This window comes from Neofelis nebulosa, chromosome 18, assembly GCF_028018385.1.
Source record: "Neofelis nebulosa isolate mNeoNeb1 chromosome 18, mNeoNeb1.pri, whole genome shotgun sequence".
In the NCBI taxonomy this organism is placed as follows: domain Eukaryota; kingdom Metazoa; phylum Chordata; class Mammalia; order Carnivora; family Felidae; genus Neofelis; species Neofelis nebulosa.
In genome coordinates, this window is record NC_080799.1 from 22,021,788 (window position 1) to 22,043,752 (window position 21,965).

At 47.4% G+C, this 21,965-nt stretch overlaps 1 protein-coding gene across 1 annotated transcript; it reads left to right on the plus strand.

The window, feature by feature from the left end:
* Positions 1-205: 205 nt before the first annotated feature.
* LOC131500613 (eukaryotic translation initiation factor 3 subunit C) lies at positions 206-21,638 on the plus strand. Its single transcript, XM_058709857.1, has 21 exons — positions 206-278; positions 414-552; positions 2,084-2,149; positions 2,252-2,441; positions 2,839-2,964; positions 3,151-3,205; positions 3,334-3,443; positions 3,847-3,974; positions 11,185-11,344; positions 11,468-11,571; positions 12,014-12,155; positions 12,350-12,475; positions 12,610-12,703; positions 13,435-13,625; positions 13,837-14,061; positions 18,041-18,404; positions 20,609-20,768; positions 20,863-20,928; positions 21,018-21,105; positions 21,221-21,383; positions 21,471-21,638. The coding sequence occupies exons 2-21, from the start codon at positions 452-454 to the stop codon at positions 21,551-21,553; spliced, it is 2,742 nt and encodes a 913-aa protein (XP_058565840.1). The 5' UTR covers positions 206-278; positions 414-451; the 3' UTR covers positions 21,554-21,638.
* The last annotated feature ends 327 nt before the right edge of the window (positions 21,639-21,965 follow it).

The following is a 21,965-nucleotide window of genomic DNA, read 5'->3' on the forward strand; positions in this document are numbered from 1 at the left end:
GCCCTCAAATTCTGATTCCGCAGGAGGTGGCTGAGGATGTACCTGAGTAACAAAACGTGACGACATCGCGCAGTACGCTGTGAGACTCTTGAGGAACCGCCTTGCCTGCCAAGGTGACGTCAGGCCGGTCTCCGCCCCTGAGTGGCGCGAAGACCACTGGGAATTGTAGTCGCCGGTGTAGTTCAGCAGCGTCTCCCGGAAGTTCCGTAGCGTCCCGCCTTCCCTCTCTTTCCGTTTCCGCTGTGCCGGCTACGCGGTGTGACTCCCGAGTTGCGACGGTGTGTTTTTCTTGGGCCTTGTTCTTTGGGGAGGGGTCGCGGGTCGGGGTACTTGCGGGGACAGTGAGAGGTGGGGGTCGAGAGGTGAGGACCCCAGTCCTTTCTTGTGGCCTGTGACTCCGGCTTTCCCCACAGGTCCCGCTGCGCCCGCCTCGGCCTCTCAGCCCGTCGCCATGTCGCGGTTTTTCACCACCGGTTCGGACAGCGAGTCCGAGTCCTCCCTGTCAGGGGAGGAGCTCGTCACCAAACCCGTCGGGGGCAACTACGGCAAACAGTGAGTGGGGGGGACTGCGCGGGGGTGACCAGTCGGGGCGTGCGGCGTTCGGCAGGCTCCGCGCGGCCGCGTATGTGGGAGAGGTGGGGAGGGGAGGTGGGGGCGAGAGCGAGAGCGAGTTCTCGAGAGTTCGAGGAACCAGAGCAGTAGTGTTGGCGGGACAGCCTTCATGCTTCGGGGTGCTGTGAATTGTGTACCACCCGCCGGGTACAAAGGATAGAGCCAGAGGTTTCCCACTGGCTGGGTCTGTTGCATCGGCTTCCTAACTGGCTTATATGTCCACAGCTTCCGTGCCACCTCTCCTCTGCTCGGCATGGGACTCCAACAAAAGTCGTGGTTATTCCGACCGCTAAAAAACGCTGCTCGCAAAAAGAAATCCAGAATGCTCGTTTGGTATTTCAGAGCTGCTTGATGTGGCTCTGAAGCCCAGCCACCTGGCGTTGTGGGCTGGTTCACAAACATCTGTTTAAACATCTATTATTTTCCTTTTTTTTCGGGGGGGGGGGTGATCTCTTAAATACCCTTTCCCTATCTCTGCGAATTAAAATTCTTTGCATCAGTGGAACGTTGTTTCTCCAACTTCCTTCCCACATGTGTCACCTTCACGATTTTTATATTTTTTTATTTTTTATTTTTTATTTTTTTTAACGTTTTATTTATTTTTGAGACAGAGAGAGACAGAGCATGAACAGGGGAGGGTCAGTGAGAGGGCGACGCAGAATCTGAAACAGGCTCCAGGCTCTGAGCTGTCAGCACAGAGCCCGACGCGGGGCTCGAACTCACGGACCGCGAGATCCTGACCTGAGCCGAAGTCGGCCGCGCAACCGACTGAGCCACCCAGGCGCCCCACCTTCACGATTTTTATATCCCTGTGCGGTTAGAAAACACACATACGTACCCATGTGTACCTACCTGTATGCAATCTTATATTATTGCCGCAATCGGAAAACCAATATGACTTCTAACATAGAAAATAATTGGAAAGATTAATAAAATGGAAGGAAAAGAATGGAAGTGTGTTGCCAGCTGAATGCTGTCTGTGGTCTTATTAAAGAAAAGCGCTAGTAATGGAGATGTTAAAGCCATTAGGACTTTAACCTTGCCGTTGGCCTCTCACACTCTGGGAAACATTGCTTTCTGTGATCTAATTCAAATACCACCTTCTTAATGCCATTTCCTTTCATTCTAGTTGTGGTACCTTTTGTGTGTGTGTGTGTGTGTGTGTGCGTGCTTAGTTAGTTGTGTCTTCATGTAATAAGTTTTCTGACGCTGCGAATAAGCACCTTTATTTTTGAGAGGATGGGGATGGTCATTTTTGTAGGTGCAACAGTGACAAAAGGGCATTCTTGAAGCAGGCTTCAATAACGGGGTTATAGATGATGAAGTTTTGAAGAGGAAGACTCAAGGATGAGTGTGGAATGATGGCTTGAATATTTCCATTTTTTCTGTCCCGTCCGAGAAGGGCACTAGAGATCACTTGAAAAGACTGGAGCCAGGAAGGGAAGTTAGTGATCTCTGTTGTTTCAAACAGGCCGTTGTTGCTCAGTGAGGATGAAGAAGATACCAAGAGAGTTGTCCGAAGTGCCAAGGACAAAAGGTGAGGCCAGGGGGAGGCCAGGTGCTGGGGAGTCTCTGCAGCAGTGGTGGCTTTTCTGGTGTCGGTGGGCATGTCCAGTGTGATTTTGGGCTCCCAATCTAGGTTTGAGGAGCTGACCAACCTCATCCGAACCATCCGTAATGCCATGAAGATCCGGGATGTTACCAAGTGCCTGGAAGAGTTTGAGCTCCTGGGGAAAGCATATGGGAAGGCTAAGAGCATCGTGGACAAGGAAGGTGTCCCCCGGTTCTACATCCGCATCCTGGCTGACCTGGAGGACTATCTTAATGAGGTGTGATTCCTGTGGGTAAGGGTGGATCCAGAGGGGATCGTGGTCCTAGGACCTGCGCCTAACCCACTTCCAGGGATCCTGTCGCCTCTTGGTTGTTTGCTATGTGGACGGTACTTCCTAGAACATATGAAACGGGGGGATGAAGCGAGGAGAGGGACCTTTTTCGGCCAAGCATCTTAATCGTATTTGTTTTTATGTTGTTTATCTGTGGCTTCTCTTCTTTTGGTGGTAATACACAAAGGATCTGTTTTAAAAAAATAACAAATATGGTTGGTAAGTAGTACAGACGGTGTACACATAGCAAAACTCATAGTGGTGTGCTGAAGCCTGGAGTTTAAGAAGATACCACTCAGTCACAGCCCCCTCTTCCCCCTTTCTGCCCTCTTCTTTCCTTCAGCTGTGGGAAGATAAGGAAGGGAAAAAGAAGATGAACAAGAACAACGCCAAGGCCCTGAGCACCCTGCGTCAGAAGATCCGAAAATACAACCGAGATTTTGAGTCCCATATTACAAATTATAAGCAGGTAGGGATGCTGGAGGCAGACCTTCTGCCCTGTGGGGACGGTGACTCCACGAGTGAGACAAAAGCGTTTGCAAACGGAAGATGTGACTAGAGAAGGAATCAGGTCACGACTGTCTGGGGTGAGGGGGTAGGCCGGGGTGGTGCTTGGCGGGCCTCGTGAATTATTCTCTCGTTTCCCTTTGTCAAGAACCCCGAACAGTCTGCAGATGAAGATGCTGAGAAGAATGAGGAGGATTCAGAAGGTGAGAGGGGACGCCCTTACTGCAGGCGGTTAGAGGCCCAGAGCTGGGGCTTCCCTCGGCCTGGCTTCTTCGCTGCCTTCAGCTTTGCTCTTGACCATCTGGCTCTCTCCTCGCTCCTCTGCCACCAGCCTCTTCGGATGAGGATGAGGAGGAGGATGGAGTCAGCGCTGCAGCTTTCCTGAAGAAGAAACCAGAAGCCCCTTCTGGAGACGGTCGCAAGTTCCTCAAAAAAATGGAGGTAAGAGCCAGGGTGAGACTGCGAAGGGTGATTTGCCTCCTGTGGACCGTTCTTGCGTTGTTGGGGAGAAGACTCCCAGAACCCTAGGGCTGGGAGGGGTGGGGTTAGTAGAGTCCGGTTTGGGAACAGGCTTCCCCTTGGATTAGAGCGCTGAGCGACCTGGGACAGAGAGAACAGAATAGATTCGGGGCCCAGCTCTGCCCCTGGGGAGCTGTGTGTCCCTGGAGCAAGCCAGCCCTTCGCTCTGGGCCTTAGCGGTCCAGTCCAGCTCCTAATATGCCGATTCACAAATCACCACTCGTGTCCTGCTCCTGAGAGAGTCTGGAACGTGTGTTAGCTGGCAGAGCCGGTTGGCCAGTCGGCCTCCTCATCTTCTTCCTGCCGATTCTCTTGTTTCTGTAAGGATGAAGATGAGGACTCGGAAGATTCAGAGGATGATGAAGATTGGGACACGGGTTCCACGTCTTCTGATTCAGACTCAGAAGAGGAGGAAGGAAAACAGACCGTGCTGGCCTCAAGATTCCTTAAGAAGTAAGAAAAGTAGTGGTGCTTCAGGCGACAGTGGGGAGGGTGGGAAAGCCTGGCGTCGTCTTGAAGGCTGTTGCTTTTTCCACGGAATCCTTGCGGGTTGTTCAGGCCAGCGGGGGGACCTTGGGGTCGAGTATGTTGGGTGGCTAAGGGCACAAAGCTAATGTGTCTCATGAGATTGAGGATGGGATTTGGAAGCCCCGGAGGCAAACGTTTTAACCAGGACATGACTCCCCGCGTGTGGACTGAATGTGAATCTCTTTCTGGCCCCAACCAGCCATGCGTGCGATACTGGACAAGCTCCTTAACCTTTCCGGGTTCTGTCATCTAAAATGAGGGTTACTTGACCCTGCCTCCAAGGGTAGCTAAGAACGATGACATAGGGAAGTGGCTGAGCCCGGGGCCAGCACACGGCACTGCCGCTCTGACCCCTCTCCCTGAGAACGTCGTAGCGTGTAAAATAGAGACCACAGCAAGTCTTCCTGAACTTGGCCGGGACCGTCTTGGAATGGGGAAGGAGTCTGGTTTGGATTCTGGTTCCAGCCCTTAGTCCTGTGGTAGCTGTCAACTTTGCTACGTCACTGAACCTCCATAGGCTCTGTTTCTTCCTCTGAGGTCAAGGTGAAGAGCTGCCCCTGTGCACCTGGCAGGGGTCCAGTGTGGAGCTCACTGGTAACAGTGTTGCTTTCCTATAGGAACTGTTGCTGTTCTTGGGATTTGCTCTGCTTTCAGAAGTTAGGGTTGTGTTGCTTTAGGAGGTAGTGAGTTCCCTGACACTATAGAGGACCAGGCACAGGCTAGTCTGGGAAGCATTTTTTATTCTGTGCTCCCCTTGACCGGTCAAGTCCAGTGAGCATGCGTATCTGATATGCGTTTACGCACAACACTTCTGACACCATACGTGTGGGTTGTTTTTTTTTCTTCACACCTTCCACTTTCTCCAACTGTCCGGACACCAGCGTGGTGTTCAATATGCAGTTCGGTTCTGAAACTACCCGGAGTTAACTGCAGACCCCACAAGACTGCCCCCATCTCGGACACCAGTGGCAAGTCCAAGTTTGGCTCCTGGACTTCTGACCAACCAGCTGTAAATTCGGAGTTTCCACAACCCCCTCCTCAGTTGAGAATTTGCTAGAACAGCCCAAAGAACTTGGGAAAGCACTTTACCTGCTATTGCGCATTTATTTTAGAGGGGACAACTCAGGAACAGCCGGTTGGAAGACATGCGTAGGGCAGAGTATGGGAGAGCAGGCACAGAGCTCCCGTTCCCTCTGGGTGCCCCTCGTTCCTGATACCTTGATACATTCACCAACCAGGGAGGTTTCATTACCTTAGCATGATGGATTAAGTCATTGATGTCAGTCTCTCCAGTCCTTCTTCCCATCTTAGTGGTCGTGGTGGGGCTGAACATTCCAAAACCCCCAATCATGCCGTCATCTTTCTGGCAACCAGCCCCCCTCCCTTTCCCTGGCAACCACTGATTTGCTTTCTATCCCTAGAAAAGTTTGCGTTTTCTAGACTTTTACATAAATGGAATCACAGTATGTTACTTGATTGGGAGGGATTTGGCTTCTTTCACTCAGAATAATTATTTTGAGATTAAATTCATTCTTTTACTTTTCACTTTTTTCCTACTTTTTAACCCATTTCTAGATTGTCTTTTTTTTTCTCAGTTTGTTTCTCTACTGGCTTGGGAGTTACATCCTATCCTTTTGGAAATTACCCTTGATACATATTTTTTTAATTTTTTTTTTTTAACGTTTATTTATTTTTGAGACAGAGAGAGACAAAGCATGAACGGGGGAGGGTCAGAGAGAGGGAGACACAGAATCTGAAACACGCTCCAGGCTCTGAGCTGTCAGCACAGAGCCCTATGCGGGGCTCGAACTCACGGACCACGAGATCATGACCTGAGCCGAAGTCGGCTGCTTAACCGACTGAGCCACCCAGGCGCCCCGATACATATTTTTTTAAACATGAAATTTTATTTTGTGTACCTAGCCCAAAAAACACCTAAAATTAGATTTAGTTAAAATTCCAGTTGACAGAGGTCGGGTTAACCATAGAATCCTCAGAGGTCTTTGACATTGAGTTTGACTTCATAATGTCAAAGAATAATCCAGAGACACTGTTTTACTTGTATCACAAGACCAATTAAAAAAGTTTTTTTTTCCTTTTTTAATGTTTATTTTTATTTTTGAGAGAGAGAGAGAGAGCACAAGCATAGGAGGGGCAGAGTGAGAGGGAGACACAGAATCCAAAGCAGGCTCCAGGCTCTGAGCTGTCAGCACAGAGCCCGACGCAGGGCTCAAACCCACAAACTGAGATCGTGACCTAAGCCAAAGTCGGACGCTCAACCAGCTGGGCCACCCAGGCACCCCACACAAGACCAGATTTTAAGATTGACTTCCAACCAAGAAAAAGAAAAAGATTTAAATAATAAAAAGGAACAAGGAGAAAGACAAAAACCACAGATGATATGGGACAGTAAATTGTGATTGCCTGTATTTTCTCATTAACTAACCCAACCAGCATTAGTGTTAGTTGTTAATGGGTTTTCTAGAAGCATGATAGTTTTTCCATAATGTTTGCAGGATCCTTTTTCACCATCTCCATAGTAAGCCAGTCTATATACCCTTTTCCTCAGAATTTCTCAGCTTTTTTTTTTTTTTTTCAGTGTCTTAAGTTTATTTATTTTGAGAGAAAGAGCATGAGTGCGTGAGAGAGGGGGAGGGACAGAGAGAAAGGGAGAGCAGGCTTCATGCTCAGTGCTCCAGCTCACTCGGGGCTCTGTGTCACAACTGAGAGATCTCACCTGAGCCGAAATCAGGAGTTGGACGCTTAACCGACTGAGCCACCCAGTTGCCCGTCAGCTTTCGTTTCTCTGATTAAAACAAGCATATAAAGGAATGGATTTAATCTCAAGAGTTTGTCTCTTTTTCATGAGATGTCGTCTCTTAATGTCTAGCAACATTAAGGCACCTGGATATTAGGTAGTGGCTTTGGGCAGAAAATATGAGGACAATCAAAGATATTATAAGAAACACAAGAGTCTGTGTTTTATAAAGAAGCAGCTCTGAATTTTTTTTTAAGTTTGAGAGAGCCGGGGCGGGGGGGGGGGGGGGCACGGAGAGAGAGAGAATTCAAGCAGACTCTGCACTTTCAGCACCAAGCCTGACGTGGGGCTCAAACCCATGAATCATGAGATCATGACCTGAGCCAAAATGACGCTTAATGGACTGAGCTACCCAGGCACCCCAGTTTAGTGAACTTTTTCTTTTTAATATTTATTTTAAGAGAGCATGTGCACTCTTTCATGTGTGAGTGGGGCAGGTGGAGAGAGAGAATCCCAAGCAGACTCCACACTTAGTGTGGAGCCCCATGCGGGGCTTGATCTTACGATCACAAGGTCATGACGTGAGCTGATACCAAGAGTCAGATGCTTAACCAACTGAGCCATCCAGGTGTCCCCCAGTATAGTGAACTTTTAAAATCAAATAGCTTTTTTCTTTTTTTTTCTTTTTACCTCATGTGGCTTCTTTTCTTTTTCTATTATTTATTTTCTGAGAGCACGTGAGACGGGGAGGGGGTGGAGAGAGAGAGAGAAAGAATGAATCCCAAGCAGGCTCCATGCTTAGCATGGGGCCGGATACGGGACTCGATCGCTCAATCCTGGGATCATGACCTGAGCTAAAATCAAGAGTTGGACACTGAACTGACTGAATCACCCAGGCGCCCCACAAGTGGCTTTTTTCTTTCTTTCTTTCTTTCTTTCTTTCTTTCTTTCTTTCTTTCTTTCTTTCTTTCTTTTCTTTTCTTTTCTTTTCTTTTCTTTTCTTTTCTTTCTTTCTTTCTTTCTTTCCTTTTTTTTCATTATTTTTGAGAGAGAGACAGAGCACGAGTGGGGGAGGGGCAGAGAGAGAATCACAGACAGAGACACAGAATCCAAAGCAGGCTCCAGGCTCTGAGCTGTCAGCACAGAGCCTGATGTGGGACTCAAACCCACGAACTGTGAGATCATGACCTGAGCCAAAGTTGGGTGCTTAACCAACTGAGCCAACCAGATGCCCTCACTTTTCTCTTAATTGATTTATTTTTCAGGGTATTTGTCCAAGTACAATAAGATGTTATTGCACGTTTTTATTATAGTCTTGACTTTATTATGGTATTTATTTAGGGTTAATCAGTTCTTAGCTAAGGAAATTAATATGAGGTTGGGGCTAAAATGTGTATTTAATTTGCTGTATGGGCCACGTTAGAGGTAAATGACAGATTATACAGTAATGTTTCTGAATTTATAATTGGGGTAGGAATTCTTAAGTACAAACTAATGAAATCTAATGTCTTAAATCCCTTCTGATAAATTGCCAAGTTACACTTTTTTTTTCTATTCATTCCACAAATATTTATTGACTACCTGCCATGTTAGATGTATTGGTTCACAACAACCTTGGGAGTTCTGAGGGTGAAATCTGAAACCAGTCTCTGTACATGGAGGACAGGGAAAGACCAAGGAAAGAGGCAGATGATTCCAGGTTGGTATGTGGCAGGTTTAATAAGCAAAGGGACTGAAATACAAGACTTATCTTGGGAGGCTACAAGACTAGTGTTATCACAGCACCTGCCTACCTGAATCATAAAAGTATAGATAGAGGTCTTAACGTGATAGTGTCACGTATACAGTCCAGATGGTCTTAACACATCACTCACAAGGTTGCATTCTGGAAACGGCCCCCAAAGTGGGAATGGTGGGCAGAATGTACGTTGCAAGGACAGGGGAGAGGGTAAGGAGCCTCCTGTTGCCTGTGTCCAGCTCAAGGGTTAACTGGCAGTCTTATCCTTTTGATGGCCTTCCAACAGTGAGCTATCAAGATTTTTTTGAAATTTAGATAATACTTAATTGTCGAAAAGGTTAGCAGCGGAGAAAAAAGGCAAAAAAGATTAACATATCTTTAGTCTTGGGGCACCTGGGTGGCTCAGTCAGTTAAGTGTCCACCTTTGGCTCAGGTCATGATCTCGTGGTTTGTGAGTTCAAGCCCCGCATCAGGCTTTCTGCTCTCAGGACAGAGTCTGCTTCAGATCCTGTCTCTCTCTCTCAAAAATAATAAACATTAAAACAAACACATCTTTAGTCTCTTGTCTGTGTGTTTAAGTAGAAGTGTATTTGGTGACGCTCTTTTGCAGCAGCATCTTGTCTCTGTTGGATGTATAACTGAGAGCATAAGCATTAGTTTTCTGGTAATTTCTAACAACATGTGAATATACCAAAGTGTTATCTGTCATAGTAGAGAGGTCAAGCCAAGTTTTAGTCTTTCAGTTAGAATTTCGTAGGGTGAGAAGGGCTGCCTGGTTGGCTCAATCGGAGTGTGCCACTGTTGACCTCAGGGTTGTGAGTTTGAGCCCCATGTTGGGTATAGAGATTACTTAAAAATAAAATCTTAAAAAAGAAATTTTTTTTTTCATAGGGTAAGAGTTGTGTTTTTGAAGTATAAATCCCAACACCCTCAGGGTTAGGAGTAAAACTTTAGGGTGAGAAAGATGAAGGTCTTTTGAAGTTTAAGCTGCATTGGTTTTTATTTTTATTTTTTTTTTTTTTTATTTTTTTTTTTTTTTCAACGCTTTTTATTTATTTTTGGTACAGAGAGAGACAGAGCATGAATGGGGGAGGGGCAGAGAGAGAGGGACACACAGAATCGGAAACAGGCTCCAGGCTCCGAGCCATCAGCCCAGAGCCTGACGCGGGGCTCGAACTCACGGACCGCGAGATCGTGACCTGGCTGAAGTCGGACGCTTAACCGACTGCGCCACCCAGGCGCCCCGATGCATTGGTTTTTAAATAGCATTAGGTTTTTTGATCTTCTCAGAGCTTTAGAGTTGATATGACCAAGAGATTTCAGTTTAATGAGCATACTTTGCATGTTTGCAAAGGATTTTACCTATAAAGTGAGTTTTTATCATTGGTATGGCAGTAGTATGGAGAGAAAACGAACAAGCTGTTGTTAAAAGAGTTCTGGCGTACGTCCTTTGGCAAGGGGAAAAGTTTAATCCAGCTGGCAAGTGTATAAACTATTTCTAAAATATATTCAGACCTTTTAAACAATTCAAATGAAATTTATTTTTATTTTTTATTAATTTTTTTAATGTTTATTTTTGAGAGAGGGAAAGTGGGGGAGGGGCAGAGAGAGGGGGACAGAGGATCCCTAGCAGGCTCTGCACTGACACCAGCAAGCCTGATACAGAGATGAAACTCACGAACCTCGAGATCATGATCTGAGCCGAAGTTGGACACTCAATCGACTAAGCCACCCAGGTGCCCCAAAATTTATTTTTAGATGTCTAAATGGCAGTTGATGGGGTGCCTGGATGGCTCAGTTGGTTGAAAATCCGACTGTTAATTTCAGCGCAGGTCACGATCCTAGGGTTGTAGGATCAAGCCCCGTATTGGCGTGGAGCCTGCTTAAGATTCTCTCTCTCCTTCTGCTCCTCTCCCCTGCTTGTGTGCCCTCTCTGTTGATAATTTGTCTTTTGAAACTGGAAAGATTTTTTTGTTAGTATCTATGTAAAGTTTGTGATAACTTCTCTCTGATTTGGGGTTTGTATTTCATTAGATAAGTATTAAAGCCTGGAGATGGTTTCAGACACCAAGTGGCTTAAGACCACTTTGGGGTAGCCACTGATCTTTTTCACTTTTGTGGGAGAATTTTGTTGTCTTACGCTATTGTTTTTTAAATTCAGAACTTAGGTTAATTGTCATAAGCAGGGAGCAGACAGTCTAGGAACAGCAGTTTATTTACACTAAGTTCAAACTGATTAGTTGTTGGCTGGTGAAAAGATCAGTCTGGATAGAGCAACACATCAATATAGGTTTTTCTGGAAAACCTGAGAGGTTAGCTATGGGACAACATGGCAGGCTGCTTTTGTGTCTCCCGCGGCTGGGTGGGCCCCTCTACCTCATTAGACCAGGCCACACTGTTTCCGCCATAAGAGTTTCTTAGTGGGTGTGATATGGTGACAGACCTTGGTAAGTAGCCTGTCAAGTTCACAAGCTTGATAGTCCTTGCTTTGGTTATGGTTATGGTTGACTCAAGCTCATTCTCACAGATTGTAACTTGAACCCAGGGCTGGATGGAGGGAAAGGGGAAGTTCATGGGAAGAAGCAGCCTCAGAGGTGGACTGGGACTGGTCTTTCACCTTGTCCCATGTCTCCTGGCAGGGCCCCTACCACCGAGGAGGACAAGAAGGCGGCCGAGAAGAAACGAGAGGACAAAGCCAAGAAGAAGCACGATAGGAAATCTAAGCGCCTGGATGAGGAGGAGGAGGACAATGACGGCGGAGAGTGGGAAAGGGTCCGGGGGGGTGTGCCCCTTGTTAAGGTGAGGACAGTAGTATCAAGATGAATTGGGAAATGGTTTGGTAGAGCATACAGCTGTCTCCCTGCCCCACTCAGGGCTTGGGAGAAAAGTTAGGGCAAGAATGATGGGACATGTGTTGCCTAGGAGAAACCAAAAATGTTTGCCAAGGGAACTGAGATCACCCATGCTGTTGTCATCAAGAAACTGAATGAGATCCTACAGGCACGAGGCAAAAAGGGAACTGATCGGTAAGATTCACGGGCCTGGACTGGGAATGCTCTTTTTCTTTAAGACACAGGTAGAGATTAGTGGGGAAATAGTGCTGTTTTGGGAAGATCTATATGTGGCTATAGTTGAAGGAATGGTATACGTGGAACTTACCGGTCCATTTTCTGCTATTGACTCTCTCTTTGATCTTAAACCAATCACTTAACCTTTTGGGATTGTTTGCTCATCTGTAAAACGGAAATGATGCTCTCTAGTTATTTGGTGCCTAAAGAGGATGGCAGATTGTTAGTGTTATTGCTGCTTCTGTTTGGAATTTATAAAGGAGAAGCAAGGACGCGGGTGGTGAGGCTAGGGGGTTAGTGGGAATGACACTGCCTTGCTTGTTGGCAGAGGGCACATTGCGTGACAGGAGGAGGGTTTTGATTTGTCTCCGATGCCTCACCCACCTGTGCTCCCCTCCAGTGCAGCCCAGATTGAGCTGCTACAGCTGCTCGTTCAGATTGCATCTGAAAACAACCTGGGAGAGGGTGTCATAGTCAAGATCAAGTTCAATATCATCGCCTCTCTTTATGACTACAACCCAAACCTGGCCACGTACATGAAGGTGAGGGCAATGAAGAACCATCCCAGAACTGAGCTGGTGGGTTGGGGGTGTGGGGTGCCTAGTGTCTTAAAACTCGAGGGCTGTGGAAGCAGTCTTGGTAGTTGAAGGCCCTGTGGATTCCTGGTGAAGGAGTTCTTGGGAGGCCTCCGTTTCTTCCACCTTCACACCTCTGACTGCCATCTGATCTCTTGCAGCCTGAGATGTGGCAGAAGTGCCTAGACTGCATCAATGAGCTCATGGACATCCTGTTTGCAAACCCCAACATCTTTGTTGGAGAGAACATTCTGGAAGAGAGTGAGAACCTGCACAATGTTGACCAGGTAAAGAGAGAAATTGGAGGCTAATTGGAGGTGTATGTTTTTTCCTTGGGAAGGCTCAGTGGAGACAGGAGGGTTGAAGTCTGGCACTGAGATCTGGGCTAATTTATTTGCTCCTCCCCTACCTTCCTTTTCAGCCACTGCGTGTCCGTGGCTGTATCCTAACCCTGGTGGAACGAATGGATGAAGAATTTACCAAAATAATGCAAAATACTGATCCTCACTCCCAAGGTGAGCCTGGGCAAGCGTGGGCATCAGTCAGAGGAAAGGTGCAGGGAATGAAAGAAAGCATTATATTAGCAGAGTGTCTGGGGAGCCAGCCCTTACTTAGCCCAGCATTCACACACACGACCTGGGAAGATGCTAGGCCCCACCCCCATCGCTTCTGATTCAGTAGATCTGGGGAAGGGGCTCCAAATTTTGCATTTCTTACATGTTCCCAGGTGATGCTGCTGTCTGGGGACTACACTTTGAAAATCCTTGAGGTCTGGCCTCAGTCCACTTTGCTTAGCTTGGATCCAGAGGCATTTGGGTTGGGGGAAATACAGGACGCTTACTCCGTGAAATTGGAGTGTGCCCACCTGTCCCCTGGGTCAGGCGTGTAGTGATGAACGAGTCAGCCAGAGGCCTTTCAGGCGCATGGAGCTTACGTTTTGGTGCTGGAGAAAGGAGAAAGCCATTTCAGTAAGTAAGTAAATAAATGAGACAGTTCTAGATCATGGCTGGAGAAGGCGACAGAAAGCAGGGGCCGTTGGCATGGGGAGAGGTTCGTCGGAAGAGCACACCCGACGGGAATGGAAAGCGACTTCGGTGTGTCCAGGGAGGGGATGGTGTTTTCAGGGCACCGTGAGGGGACTTTGCTGATGGGCGCAGAAACCACATAGAGCTAACTGGGTTGGTCGGGGACACGCGATGAGGAGAGGCGGGTGCCTGGCTGAGATGAGGGACGCCCTCCTTTCCAGAGTACGTGGAGCACCTGAAGGATGAGGCGCAGGTGTGTGCCATCATTGAGCGCGTGCAGCGCTACCTGGAGGAGAAGGGCACCACTGAGGAGATCTGTCGCATCTATCTGAGGCGCATCCTCCACACCTACTACAAGTTTGACTACAAGGCCCATCAGCGGCAGCTTACCCCCCCTGAGGGCTCCTCGAAGGTGAGTCTCAGCGGCCAAGTCAGAGCGGGAGGGAAGTGCCTGTCAGGACTTCGTGGCACATCTGTTCCCTGGGAATTCTCTGGGGTGGAGCAGGGAGGGAGACTTGGAGGGACTAGACGGAGGCTGGCGGCGTCTCACCTTTGATCGCGGAGGCCTGAGCCGTTGTCTCTACGGTACTTTTCTTTCCACGACATCCCACCCCTCCCCCCAGTCTGAGCAAGACCAGGCAGAAAACGAGGGCGAGGACTCCGCTGTGCTGATGGAGAGGCTGTGCAAGTACATCTATGCCAAGGACCGCACCGACCGTATCCGCACGTGCGCCATCCTCTGCCACATCTACCACCACGCTCTGCACTCCCGCTGGTACCAGGCCCGCGATCTCATGCTCATGAGCCACCTGCAGGACAACATTCAGCACGCGGACCCGCCAGTACAGGTAGGATGGGAAAGAGGCGCTCCGGCCCCGGTGGCAAAGGGAAGACCAGACCAGGCCCCTGTCTGGAGGCAGAATGGCTCGGCCGGGTTAGTCCCCTCTCTGGCCGGTGCAGGCGTGAGCGGGCGCTTGGTCCTTCCCGGATACCAGCGTTCTCTGATCCCCCTGCACATTAGCGTATTGTTTCCTGTTCTGACACCACTGGAGTCCTCTGGGATGGAGCTTTGGGTTCAGCTAACATTTTTCATCCCTACTGCGTGTCTAGTTCAGAGCATTAGGAGAGCTCTTATTTTAATAGGAGGAGAACGGTAGCAAGTTGTTAAACTAAGGAAAGACGGGACCCGGATGCAGGGTGATGTGTTAGGACCTCTACGCGTGTGGCAGTAGTGGGGGACATTTTCACAAAGGAGTGCAGTGTCATCTAGGTGCAGATCTGTAAGTGTGTATTTGAAACAGTGAAGCAGTATTGACGTGGTGAATCCATGGTGAACCCGAGCAGTGGCCGTTTTTAAACAGCGCTTCCATTTGTTCTCTTTTATTCCAGTGTATGAATTTATCGCAAGTTCTTGATGTGTTTTCTTCTTGGTAGATGCCTCGTCTGTTTCCAGCATGGGGCTGTTATAAAGAAGCTGTCATGAGCGTTTATAAGCCTTTGTGTGGTTGTATGTTTTCTCCTGGGTAAATGGTTGAGAGTAGAACTGCTGTGTGCTAGTTTAGGTGTGTGTCCAGTCATAAGAAACCCAAAAGTGCCGACGCCACTTTACACTCCTGCCATAATGTGTGGATGTTATAGTCCTTGTCGATATTTGGCATTTTCAGTCTTTTTTTTTTTTTTAATTTTTTTTTTTTTTTTTTAACGTTTATTTATTTTTGGGACAGAGAGAGACAGATCATGAACGGGGGAGGGGCAGAGAGAGAGGGAGACACAGAATCGGAAGCAGGCTCCAGGCTCTGAGCCATCAGCCCAGAGCCCGAAGCGGGGCTCGAACTCACGAACCGCGAGATCGTGACCTGAGCCGAAGTCGGACGCTCAACCGACTGAGCCACCCAGGCGCCCCAATTTTCAGTCTTAATATAAGCCACGTTGGTCGTTATGTGGTAGTATCTCATTATGGCACTGATTTGTATCTCCCTCATAACCTGAAGTTGAGTACTTTTTCACGTTTATTGATTCTTTGTCTCTTTTTTTTTTTTTAAAACTTTTGTTTATGTTTGAGAGAGAGTGTGCACGCGCGCACGCAAGAAGGGGTTGGGGACAGAGAGAGAGGGAGACAGAGGATCCAAAGTAGGCTCTGCTCTGACAGCACAGAACCCGAAGCAGGAGTCAATTCAAACCATGAGATCATGACCTGAGCCAAAGTCGGACGCTTAACCGACTGAGCCACCCTGGTGCCCCTCTTTATGTCTCTTCTTTCGTGAAATGTCTAGTCACCTCTCCCCTGTCCTCCATTTTGAAGATTGGATTGTTCCATTATTTTATTATTGGATACCAGTCCTTTGTCATATAAATGTTTTCCAAATATTTTGTTCCTGTCTGTGTTCTGCCTGTTCATTTTTAACACCATGTCTTGTGGTGTAGTCTAATTTATCAGGGTTTTTTTAGTGCTTATTACTTTCGGGATCCTATCTAATGAAATCTTTGCAGTTCATGGAGATACTTTTTTTTTTTTTTTTAAGTTCTTAAAAGTCTTGGCTTTCACGTTTAGATCTATGATTTTGATATATGGTATGAAGTTAGTATATTTTTGTTTTGTTTCCTTCATTCATCTCTGTCCTTAGGCCAGTCCCACACTGTCTTGATTCCTCTGCCCGTAGAGTAAGTCTCCCAAGTCAGGTAGTAGGAGTCTTCCCACTTTGTTCTTTTTTTTTTTTTTTTTTTAAATTTTTTTTTTTCAACATTTTTTATTTATTTTTGGGACAGAGAGAGACAGAGCATGAACGAGGGAGGGGCAGAGAGAGAGGGAGACACAGAATCGGAAACAGGCTCCAGGCTCCGAGCCATCGGCCCATCGGCCCAGAGCCTGACGCGGGGCTCGAACTCACGGACCGCGAGATCGTGACCTGGCTGAAGTCGGACGCTTAACCGACTGCGCCACCCAGGCGCCCCAGCACTTTGTTCTTTTTTAAGATGCTTTGAGTATTCTGTGACCTTTGCATTTCCACATAAATCTTCAAATTCTCTTGTCAATTTCCACAAAAATGCCTGTTGGAATTTTATGGAATCTGTAAATGAATTTTGAGAGGACTGACATCTTAACAACATTGAACCTTTGGATCTAAACACTTTATCTTTTTGTTTTATTTGTTTCTGCAGTGTTCTGTGGATTTCACTGTAGATGCATTACACATCTCCTAAGAAATTATTCCTGAATGTTATGAGTTTCAATGCTGTGTAAATGGACTTGTTTTTTATCTCAGTTTCTAATTGCTAATTAACTACTTGTGTATAAAAAAACGATTCATTTTTGTATTTTGGCCTTGAATGCATCTGTTGGGCCAAATTCACTTATTTGGTTTAGCATTCAATAGATAATCCTTAAGATTTTCTGCTAAAGCACTCACGTCATGTACACGTAGACAGTTTTATTACTATGTCAGTCTTTAGGACTTTCCTTTTTTATTTCTTGCCATGTTGTGGTAACTCAAATTTCCAGTACTTAGTGCTGAGTAGAAGTACTGAGAGCAGGCACCTTGTCTTGCCCCCCAGCCTTAGGGGAGCAGTCGGCATTTTACCACTGAGTGTGATGTTAGCAGTAGCATTTTTGTAGGTACATTTTCTCAGATTGAGGAAGTTCTTTTCTGATTCTAGCTGACCACGAATTTTTGTCCTAAATAGATGTTGAATTTTGTCCAGAGCTTTTTCTGCATCTGCTGAAATGATGCAATGATTTCTCCTTTATTGTGTTCATAGGGTGAGTAACCATGGTTTTAGATTTTTGTATCAGCTTTTCATTCCAGAGATACATCCCCGTTGATCATGATATATTATGTCTTTCATCTATTGCTGCATTTTGTTTGCTAATATTTTTTCAGGCTCTTTGCATCTGTGTTCATGACTGATACTGACCTGTATACTTCTGTTGTTATAATAAAGAGTTTATCTGCCCCCACCCCCAAAAATCTGCACCACCTGAAATCTTCCCGTCTTAATTAGTGGCAAGTCCATACTTTCAGTTGCCTAGGCCAGAAGCCTCGGAGTCGTTAATTCTTATTTTTCTCTCATGTGCCACATCTCATTCCCCAGCCGTTCCTGTTCAGAGTCCATACCTGACCACTCATTACTTCCATCGCTCCCCTCTGGCCTGAGCCACTGTCATCTTCCTGGTGTCTGTTTCTGCTCTTACTTCCCTTCCCTACAGCAGCCAGGGTTAACCTCGTTAAGTCAGATTATACCACCTGTTTTCTCAGAACCTTCCCATGGTTTCCCATCTCAACATCCTTAACGTGGCTTCCAGGGCCGTGTGCTTGCCTCTCCCAATTTATGCTCACGTCTTTACTGGCTCGGGCTGAATCACACTCCTTGTTCCTTGAGTGCACCTGGCACAGTTCTTCCATAAAGCCTTTGCATTGACTTTTCCTTTTTTTCTAGAATACTCTTCTCCCACATATCTGCATGACTTTTTCTATCAGGTTTCTATTTAAACTTTACCTTCAAAATGAGGCCTTCCCTGGTTATCCTATGGAAAAATTGTGAGTTCCTACCACCACCGCCACCACCCAGACTCCCTTCTTAACTCTCTCTTCTGTTTAATTTTTCTCCTTGGCATGAGTCACTGTCTGCATGCTGTGGTTATTTTGTCCTCCATACCCTTATCCCTAGAATGTAAGCTCCGTGGAAGGATAGCGACTCGCGTGTTTTGCTCCCTGTCCCGGCCCGCAGCCCGGTGCCCGGCACCAGTGGGCGCTCAGTGTAGATTTCTGGAGCAGATGAACAGCTTGCCTCATGGTTGTCACTTCTGAGTGCATCGCCCTTTGTCCCCAGATCCTGTACAACCGCACCATGGTGCAGCTGGGCATATGTGCTTTCCGCCAAGGCCTGACCAAGGACGCTCACAACGCCCTGCTGGACATTCAGTCAAGCGGCCGGGCCAAGGAGCTTCTGGGCCAGGGTCTGCTGCTGCGCAGCCTGCAGGAGCGCAACCAGGAGCAGGAGAAGGTGGAGCGGCGCCGGCAGGTGCCCTTCCACCTGCACATCAACCTGGAGCTGCTGGAGTGCGTGTATCTGGTGTCTGCCATGCTCCTGGAGATCCCTTACATGGCTGCCCACGAGAGTGATGCTCGCCGGCGCATGATCAGCAAGCAGTTCCATCACCAGCTGCGCGTGGGCGAGCGGCAGCCCTTGCTGGGTGAGTGTGGGGCTCTGCGGTGCCGCAGACTCCCCTCATTGGGCCCTCGCTTCCCCTTTATTCAGAGGATTACGAGAAGCTAAAGGGAATAACTTTCACCCGAGATGATTCTGTCTGATGGAATGATCTCTCCACGTGTAACCTAGAAGTGTTCCTTTTACTCAATAGTCTCTGCAGTCTCTTGCTGTGGGATATGGTGTCTTAGCTTACAGATTAAGCTCCTTCCTTCCTGTCATTCTTCTCTTCAGTCGATGTTTCCCAGCATTATCTTTTTTTTTTTTTTTTTTTTTTTTTTTTTAAGTAGGCTCCACGCCCAGCGTGGAGCCAGTGTGGGGCTTGAATTCATGACCCTCAGATCAAGACCTGAGCTGAGGTCAAGAGTTGGTCTCTTAACCATCTGAGCCACCCAAGCACCCCCTCAGCATTATCTACCTACCAAATTTATGATGTTATACACCCCCAGTACCTTCCAGAGTTCTTCATTGTCTATGGAATGAAGTCCAGCCTCCTTAACTAAGTTAAACTCTTCATGACCTGACTCCAATGATACTTTTTATTTAACACAAACTTACATAGTACCTTTTTTCTGCCTGGCACTGTTTTAAGTGTTTTCCAAATAACGATACTGTTTTATAAATAATACATTTAATTGTCGTTAGTAATAACCGTGTGATATGGGTACCATTATTAACTTCTTGTTTCCTGAGGCATGGGGGTTAAGTGATTTAACCCAAGTCTTGGTTGGTTAACCAAGTTAACCCAAGGTTAACACAGCTGATATGTGTCTCTCTAATCTTTCTTTTTTTCTCATCTTTCCTTTTGTGCACATTATTTTCTACCAACCCAACTAGACCTTTGGCATTTGAAAATCTAACATTGGCTCCTTTGATCACTTGAAGGTCTGATCGATCAGTCCAGGGGTTGAATGGGATGTGATTTCACTGGGAAAGGAATGGTGCCCTTCTGGTGGGGTTGGTGCCTGAAGGACTTGGTGAGGGACCAAGCTTACTGTCCACAGCCACATCCCCTCAGTTCTGTCCTCTACTGGTTGTGTTAACTGCTGGTGCCCCTTTTACAAATTTTGTCTGCCTTGTGTAGTGAAACTTTGTTTTCTTTTAATTGGAAAATTTATAGTGAAAGTCTGTTTCCAGCATCACTTACGGCTCTCTGGTTCACTACAGTCCCTGCCTCTCTATTACTGTCGAAAACCAAAAGGCAGTTTCTATCTCTGTTCTGCACTACTGTTCGTTTTATGTAGAGAAATACTCCTTTGAACCTCTAACTTTGCCTCTTTTAAATTTTTTTTTTTTTTTTTAACGTTTATTTATTTTTGAGACAGAGAGAGACAGAGCATGAATGGGGGAGGAGCAGACAGAGAGGGAGACACAGAATCGGAAGCAGGCTCCAGGCTCTGGGCCATCAGCCCAGAGCCCGACTCGGGGGTCGAACTCAGGGACCGCGAGATCGTGACCTGAGCCGAAGTCGGACGCTTAACCGACTGAGCCACCCAGGCGCCCCTAACTTTGCCTCTTTTAAAAGTCACAGAGTAGAAGCTGACCAGAAGTGTGTTCTCTTAGCCTTATTCATACATTTCTCTTTGGGGCTGATCTGTTATACCTTTGAGCTTGCTGCCTGTTCCAGGTTCTGCCATGTTCGTGTTTCTTTATACCTGCCATCCATTTCCAGTCTTAAGAGTTTTTGCACTTGCCTGTCAACTCGGAATTCCTGTGACTCTTGTTAGCCACGTTTTCTCTTCCTGGCTTGTCTTTAAGGAAAAATTAGCTGAACAGCGTGATATACAGATCTGTTCAAAATCATGAAGGTAGTATAAGAAGGAATGAAGTTTGGTAACTGTTTTTCCAGCTGAGATATTAGAAATTGTTTTAGGTCAAGAAACCTGCTAAGAACCTGATGAAAGCTGGGGACCTTTCCCTGGGAAGACGTACATGAGGATAGGCGCAACAATTTGCCAACATTTTCAAGGCGCTCACCAGTCGCGATGCGTGTCATAAACTGATTTAGTCCAAATAAACGTATTCTGATGTTAAGTGATTTCTGCAATCACATGGCTATTTAATGGGGAGCTGGGAGAGTCCCAGTCTGGTTGTTTGCTCTCTTGTCCAGTGTTCCTCCTTGAATAGTGCCCAAGGTGGGAGCTATGTTGCCAAGCTTCCCTAAGCCCTGCCTCATTCCCAACCTTTCAGGTCCCCCTGAGTCAATGAGGGAACATGTGGTGGCTGCCTCCAAAGCTATGAAGATGGGCGACTGGAAGACCTGCCACAGTTTCATCATCAATGAAAAGATGAATGGCAAAGTGTGGGACCTTTTCCCTGAGGCTGACAAAGTCCGAACCATGCTGGTTAGGTCAGCGGAAAGGAAGGCCATGGTGGGTGGGGAAGACAAGACTGGTCGGTCTCCTTCAGTGGAGATGTTACCCCTTTCTCCCTTCTCCCCACAGGAAGATCCAGGAAGAGTCACTGCGGACCTACCTCTTCACCTACAGCAGTGTCTATGACTCCATCAGGTAGGATGGGCCCCGAGGAGGTACAGGGGGCCCAGCTTCGTAGGCAAAGCTCCTAATTGCTCCCTGCTTCCTGCGTTGCTTCTCCACAGCATGGAGACCCTGTCTGACATGTTTGAACTGGACCTGCCCACCGTGCACTCCATCATCAGCAAGATGATCATTAACGAGGAGTTGATGGTAAGGGCCAGGGTGATAAATGGGCAGGCAGGTGGAGTCATGGGGAGTTCCAGTGGAGATCTCCAGTCAGCTTGGAGACCTGTGTCGTGTCCGTTCTCTCTCTCCCTCCCATCAGGCCTCCCTGGACCAGCCGACGCAGACCGTGGTGATGCATCGCACCGAGCCCACCGCCCAACAGAACCTGGCTCTGCAGCTGGCTGAGAAGCTGGGCAGCCTGGTGGAAAATAATGAGCGGGTGTTTGACCACAAGCAGGGGACCTACGGTGGCTATTTCCGAGGTAAGTGGTTCTGTTTCTCTGCTCTCCCAGGGTGCTGGCCCCCTTCCTGCCTCTTCACCGTCATTCACCTCCTCCCCCGTCCTGCAGACCAGAAGGACGGCTACCGCAAAAACGAGGGCTACATGCGCCGGGGTGGCTACCGCCAGCAGCAGTCTCAGACAGCCTACTGATCACTTCCTCTGTTCCTGTGGCCTCACCCATTCAACCCCGAAGTCCTCAACCACACTCTGACTTATTAAAGTTCTGTTTTGAGTTGTTACGGTTCCTGTTGTCTGCATGTCGCCACAGAGGTGGGTCGGACATGTTCATTTGCTAATTGTATTTCTGCGCCTTCCGCCACATGATAGGCACGAGGCTCAGGACGCAGAGGTGACTTGTGCATGTCGCTGACTTCAGAGCTTGCTGCTCTTTGACGTTCGACAGAAAGTTGTAATAACGTGTGAGAAGTTGCTTTTTTTTTTAACGTTTGTTTATTTTTGAGAGCGAGAGAGACAGAGCACGAGCGGGAGGGGCAGAGAGAGGGAGACACAGAATCGGAAGCAGGCTCCAGGCTCTGAGCTGTCAGCACAGAGCCCAACGCGG